At 40.7% G+C, this 6,814-nt stretch overlaps 1 protein-coding gene and 1 pseudogene across 1 annotated transcript; one reads left to right on the top strand and one right to left on the bottom strand.

Moving 5' to 3' along the window:
- The first annotated feature begins 1,145 nt into the window (after positions 1-1,145).
- Positions 1,146-4,980, top strand: LOC113316615 (annotated as a pseudogene).
- Positions 4,981-5,007: 27 nt separating this feature from the next.
- Positions 5,008-6,277, bottom strand: LOC113316614 (F-box/LRR-repeat protein At4g14096-like). The gene is made up of 3 exons (XM_026564778.1): positions 5,648-6,277; positions 5,398-5,547; positions 5,008-5,301 (listed from the first exon to the last, which is right to left on the bottom strand). Exons 1-3 carry the CDS (start codon positions 6,275-6,277, stop codon positions 5,008-5,010), a joined length of 1,074 nt encoding a protein of 357 aa, XP_026420563.1.
- Between the last annotated feature and the right edge of the window lie 537 nt (positions 6,278-6,814).

Raw genomic sequence — 6,814 nt, 5'->3', positions numbered from 1 at the left:
AGACTTTTAGTACTGGAGTTAAAATATAAAATTTCGTCGTACCAAACCAAGTGCAGTTTCCCAAAATCAATTTTTCAAGGACAGGGCAATTGGAAAGGGTTGGTCATTCCAGTAACCATTACCAAAGTTGATATTCCAAAGTGTAAGGCTCTTTAGCTTCGGACAGAAGATATTTTCTGGGGAACATATGGTAGGACTTGCAGTTAGCTCCAATTTAGTCAATGATTCACAATTAAAAAGAGATAAAGGAATAGATAAAGGTATGTAGCCTTGTTTCAAATCTAAATTGAGATCTAGACTTAGTTCTTGGACATTGCGCCTTGTTAAAATTTCGATCCACGATTGAACCCGTGATGCATTCATGTCGTTGTACAAGTTGAGCTTAAACGTTTGAATATTTGATGACGTGTCATGAAGATGCAGCGTTCTATCTACAAAATCCATGAATTTATTAATCTCAGATAATGAAGGAATGTCTCTGTACAGTTCCCAGAATCGCAAATCAAGCGTGGGGATAGATGTCCATATGTGCATCCATCTTTTAGACAGCACACAAGTACGAGCAACATGCTTGATATCAAGGAATGAAAGTATATCATGAAGAACTGAATCAGGTAATTCGCTAATCCTATCTTCTTCTCCCTCATCAATATCGTTCTGTAAATCTTGATTATTGAAATCCATGAAGTTTTCAGTTTCTCTTGTATAAAAAATGAACAGTGCCTCTGTCTAATCCCAAATTACTTAATAGTATCACTGTGTTTAAATCCCAAATACTTATTAGGGTTTGATCTCTCTTTTGCTGTGGGAATCTGTTTCAGCTTCATGAAGAAGAAGAAACCGAGGGTTTTCAAGGAACTCCCCTTTCCCTAATTTTTAACCTTGAAACCGAAGATGATTATCTTTTAATAATGGAGTCGAGTCGAGTCGAGTCCCTACCACCCTGGCATAGAGTACATAGTTATTAGGGTTTGGAAACCGATTCTATTTTTAGGCTAGCGTATATTCAAGGACTTATTCATCTTTGTTTCCTTATTTTCTTAGGACTCTCTCTGTAAATAAACACATAAGTTTGTTCGAGGAATCATCAGTATTATTAATTAGGTATTTGTATGGTCTTACATCCTATACATTCTTCTTCCAACATGGAAGAAAACAAGGAAACTCCGAAGCTGGAAACTGCTCAAGAACTTGAGAGGAAGAAGAAGAAAGAAGACAAGGCGAAAGAGAAAGAACTTAAGAAATCATAGGCGTTAGAGAAAGCAGCAGCACAGAAACCCGCTGCAACTTCTAGTAAGAAAAGTGAGAAAAAATTATTAGCAGCAGCCAAGAAAGATGAAGAAAACCCTGAGGAGGAGGTCTGCATTGATCCTCCGACTAATCCCGGTGAGAAGAAACATCTTTCTCATCAAATGGCAAAGAAGTATAATCCAGCTGCTGTGGAGAAATCGTGGTATGCATGGTGGGAGAAATCAGGTTATTTCACTACAGATGCTGCCAGTACGAAACCGGCCACCACAATTCTACTCCCACCACCGAATGTGACTGGGAAATTACATATCTGCCATGCTCTAACTGCTGCAATTGAGGATACGTACGTCCGCTGGAGGAGAATGTCTGGAGACAACGTCTGTTGGGTTCCAGGGATGGATCATGCCGGCATAGCGACACAGGTAGTTGTGGACAAAAAGTTAATGCGTGAGAAAAATATAACGAGGCATGAGTTTGGTCGTGAAGCATTTGAAGAGATGGCGTGGGAGTGGACTGGTGAATATGGAGGGGAGATATTAAGTCAGTTTCGAAGGCTAAGTGTCTCCCTTGACTGGTCTCGTCAGTGCTTCACATTGGACGAGCAAAGGACGAAAGCTGTGAATGAAGCTTTTGTTTGCCTTTTCAAAGATGGTCTTATTTTTAGGGGTCACCGGCTTGTGCACTGGGATTGCGCTTTGCGGACGGCAATATTTGATATTGAAGTATATTACAAGGACATCAAGGAAAGAACGGAGTTAAAGGTTCCTGGTTATGATGCTCCAGTTGAGTTTGGCATACTGACATCTTTTGCGTACCCTTTGGAGGAAGACTTGGGTGAAATAGTTGTTTCCACAACTAGACTGGAGACGATGCTAGGTATTACGGTACTGCAAGTGAAGCATAATGATTGTGCATCACAGAGTTGCAGGCCAAGTCAGTACTCCGCCGTAATGGTGCAATGCGAAGCTATAATAGCGCAACACAAGCCATAATATCGGTATACGGTATAGACTGTCAAGTGCCAAGAATGGCATAACCTCGTAGGCCAATGAAGTGCAAGTGCAGAACTTCATTGTAAAGACATTTGGCTAAGGAATGAAGCTATTGGCCGACACAATGAAGCTTCATTAAGTAGAAGGCAAGACAAAACCAAAGTTGCAAGATGCAACATGCAACATGCGAGTTGGCATGTTGGCATTTCCGTGGAATTGAGTTGGCCCAAACTCAAGGACGATGCAAGCATGTAGAATAGACTAAGGATTAGTCTATGCATGAGTTACAGGGAGGGCTAAAGCTTGGACAAGTGCAAACAAGTTAGTAATGCAAGAGTGTCATTACTATTGTCATCCAAGTTGGCAAAGTGAATCATATGACGCATGAGTAACTAGAGTGAGCTTAAGGAGATGGCCTTGATGTTTGAAGCATAAGGATTATCCGTGCATGAGTTTAGAGTGATAAGCATGCAGGGCCAAGAGGGTTGAACGTTGGGGCAAGACAGAATCCAGTATGGTACAACAAGTGTGCAATACGACTCAAGTGACGGTTGCAAGTTAGTTACGAGCTTCACAAGCGTGCCAATGATGTGTGATGATGTAGAACTGTTATAAAGGAGTTTATAAGCGTGGTAGAAGTGTTCATAACCACCAAGAACAGGTGTGGCATCTGTTGGCTTGACAACACAAAAGGTGGCAGTTGGAAAAGCAAGCTGGCGGTTATGGAAACTACCTGATGGGACACATGGCTGTTCCATGCGTGTGCAAGTGTTGTGCACGGTTTTGGCTATTGAGTTTGTTGTATAAATAGTCCTAAGGAGTGAGAAAAATCAGGAGGCTTACATAGGAGAGTTAGTCTCATGTTTGAGAGAGTTATGCATTCATCAAAAGGGTGAATGGCCTGTTTTTGGTCCTTGTGATGGACGAGTTTTGTAATCTTCCTTTAGTGCAACAAAATGAGTTTGTTGCAGTAATCTTTGTGTTCATTGTGTTGCTGATTTGTGTGAGTTGATCAATTGGTTTGATGCATGGAAGAACCTCTTATGTTTATGGGGGCATGAAGAGTTAGAGAGAAAGAAGAAAAGACTTTTGTTGTGCAAAGCCTTATGAGTGAAGGCAGATGCATACTTTGATGTAAGTATGCAAGGCTGAGTGATTGTGGGTGAAGATGATTCACTGAACCACAATCATTGCCGGTCATATCCCATGAAAATTTTAGGCGATTAAATGGGCATGTGACACTTGGCGACACAGGTATAGCAGTTCATCCCGAGGATACGAGATACAGTCATCTTCGTGGGAACTATGCAATTCATCCGTTCAGTGGGAGGAGACTGCCCATCATTTGCGACGGAACACTTGTCGATCCAGAATTAGGGACAGGTGCTGTTAAGATTACACCAGCTCATGATCAAAATGATTTTGACGTTGGAAAACGTCATAATCTGGATTTTATCAACATCTTGACCGATGACGGATTAATTAATGGCAACGGCGGGGAAAGTTTTGAGGGCATGCCACGGTTTAAAGCTCGCGCAGCTGTTGCTGAGGAACTGAAGCAGAAGGGTCTTTATGAAAACTGCGATGCGGCTTAGTCTTTGTTCAAGGACTAACGAGGTTGTGGAACCAATGATGAAACCCTAATGGTATGTAAAATGCGATGGTATGGCAAAGAAAGCTCTCGATGCTGTTGTGGACGAGAACTGCAAGAAAATTGAAAGCATTCCAAAGAAATATACAGCTGAGTGGAGAAGATGGCTGGAGAAAAGCCAAGATTGGTGCATTTCACGGCAATTGTGGTTGGGGGCACCGTGTTCAAGCTTGGTACGTTACACTGGAGGATGACATACCGAAAGAATATGGTGCGTACGCTGATCATTGGGTGGCTGGGAAAGATGAAAAGAAAGCGCGATCAGAAGCTAAAATAAAATTTGGTGGTGGAAAGCAGTTTCAGATTATTCAAGATCCGGATGTATTGGATACCTGGTTTTCTTCTGGGATTTTCCCGTTATCTGCGCTGGGATGGCCCGATGATACCGCTGATTTCAGAGCATTTTATCCAACCTCAGTTCTTGAAACTGGACATGACATTCCACGCATGGTTATGCTAGGAATGCAACTCAGTGGTGATGTGCCTTTCAGAAAGGTTTACCTGCATCCGATGGTTCGTGATGCATCTGGCCGTAAAATGTCAAAATCTCTGGGAAATGTGATTGATCCGTTTGAAGTGATAGACGGGGTAACCTTGGAAAACCTCCACAAAAGGATGGAAGAGGGTAACCTGGATCCTAAAGAGCTTGTAGATGCCAAAAAGGGACAAGCGAAAGACTTTCGAAATGGCATTGCTCAATGCGGTGCAGCTGCGCTGCGGTTCGCCCTTGTGTCGTATACAGCCCAGTCTGACAAGATAAATTTGAATATCAAAAGAGTTGTTGGTTACAGAAAGTGGTGCAACAAGCTATGGAATGTCATTCGCTTTGCAATGACCTAACTCGGAGACCATAACGTTCCTCCCACGAGCACTCTAAATCTGGATTCTCTTCCATTCAGCTGCAAGTGGATACTATCATCCCTGAACAAAGCCATATCCAAGACCGTCACAGCTCTTGAATCTTATGAGTTTTCTGATGCTGCAACAGCAGTATATTCATGGTGGAAATACCAATTATGTGATATATTCATGGAAGCTGTCAAACCTTACTTTGCTGAGGATGATGAAAAGTTTAAATATAAATAAAAAGAAACCGAACAACATATGCTGATTCTAGGAAATAACTCGATCACAAGTTTTAGACAACACACATTCCAAAGAGGCTCTTGGAAGATTCTGTAACTCTGGTTCAACTAATTCTTTCTCTTTCAGAAAGCAATTGCCAGCACGAATAGTCATTTTCTGTAAAGATTTTGCGGTTTTCAAAATTAATTTCGCCCATCGCAACCCTCTCCTCCACACAAATCCCCTAAACAGAACTGACTGTAGGTGTCCAAACAAGTCGTCATCAGTTTCATTATACACTGTATCGTCATTGTCATCATCATCATCATCGCCAAAAATGTCCTGAATTGGAATAAAAATAACCAGACAATGTCATAAAAAATCTTGTCAGAAGGCATAAATGGTTCACAAATATAAAACTAAGTTTTGTGCACTTGCCCAGTTGAATCGAAGCTTCTTCAGATTAGGTGCTGCTTTGAGCAATGCAAATATTAATTCATCCGAGGCTGGTCCAAGAGTCAGGTCCAACTTGTTTGGATTATTAAATGTAGGTAGAATGTTTACGTAATCTTCTGCAAAGAGGACAGCCTATTCATCCCAGGGCAGTAAAAAACAAGCGTGTAAATCAGTTTCGGGGTGTCTGGTCGGCCATAAAAAACATAAAGATATCACGAGGAAAGAAGAATACCTCTAGCTCAGCCGTAGCAATTATTAGACTTTTTACATGTGCAAGCGCTCGAAGAAATTTACTTACAGCTTTCCTTTCCTCCCCATGACCTATCCTTTCCTCCCCATCATATACACTAAAGTAGATATCTGCATTAACTAGTTTTACAAAGCTGGACAGGTCATAATCCTTAGCCACAACATTCCAGTAGACAATAGATTCAAGATCCGGTGCATGAATTTTGAGATCATAATCTTGTAGACCGTCTTCCTTGGGAGAGTAATTATAAATTTCTAAGACTTTTAGAGCTGGAGTTAAAATGCAGAATTTCCTCGAACCAAACCAAGTGCAATCATCCAAAAACAAACTCTCAAGGACAGGGCAATTAGAAAAGTGTTGCTCATTCCAGCCATCATCTTCCGTAAATCGGATATAACTAAGCGTAAGGCTCTTGGGTTTCGGGAAAGAGAAACTTTTAGGAATGTGAATATTACAGGATGCACTTAGCTCCAATTTAGTCAGCGATTCATATTTAAAAAGAGACGAAGGAATAAAAAAAGTTTTATCTAGACGCAAACAGAGATCGAGTCCTTTGACATTATGCCTTGTTATATTAGAGATCCATGAATGAACCCTAGATGCATTTTCCATGTGTCCATGCGTTTCAAGATAAACCTTCTTAATAAAATATATATTATCTACATTACCTTATTTAGAATAAGGAGATTTATCTCCATCATAACTCCTGTAATTTCCATAAGATATTATTGTTTTGATATAAAACACATTCCTAGAGAAGATTATTTTCTAAGGAAATTATCCTCAATCCAAGATGGTATCATCCAACCATCGATTCCTCTTCTAAAAACCCAAAACAATGACAGGAGAAAAGAAATTTCTTCACCCGGCTTTTGCCGTAACAAACATAAAAACCCTAATCCCTGTTATTCTTGATATCAAACATGATGAAAATTCGTCACGGGTTTTTCTATTTGAACTTCATCTTCAAGCACATCGATTACTCTTCCTAATTGATGGATCGCAAAAACCCGCTGATGTTGATGCCGACACCGAAAAACAGTTGGATGCCCTCTGCCGTCAATGGATTTTCGCTACCATGACCAAGGATCTAATGCTCACCATTCTCAAGAAAGGAAAAAACGCAAAAGAGATTTGGGATCACCTTAA

The sequence above is a fragment of the Papaver somniferum genome, chromosome 10 (assembly GCF_003573695.1).
Source record: "Papaver somniferum cultivar HN1 chromosome 10, ASM357369v1, whole genome shotgun sequence".
Taxonomy (NCBI): domain Eukaryota; kingdom Viridiplantae; phylum Streptophyta; class Magnoliopsida; order Ranunculales; family Papaveraceae; genus Papaver; species Papaver somniferum.
Note: the sequence above shows the minus strand (reverse complement) of the source record. Positions and strands in the feature narration are given on the sequence as shown.

Bases quoted from the DNA above. Each gene is read 5' to 3' on its own strand.
- LOC113316614 (XM_026564778.1), bottom strand. From the start codon at position 6,277: ATGGAAAATGCATCTAGGGTTCATTCATGGATCTCTAATATAACAAGG. The intron at 5,548-5,647 runs GTATTCTTCTTT...TGGGATGAATAG, and splicing joins TTGCTACGGCTGAGCTAGAG to GCTGTCCTCTTTGCAGAAGA. The intron at 5,302-5,397 runs GCAAGTGCACAA...ATTCCAATTCAG, and splicing joins AGAAGCTTCGATTCAACTGG to GACATTTTTGGCGATGATGA.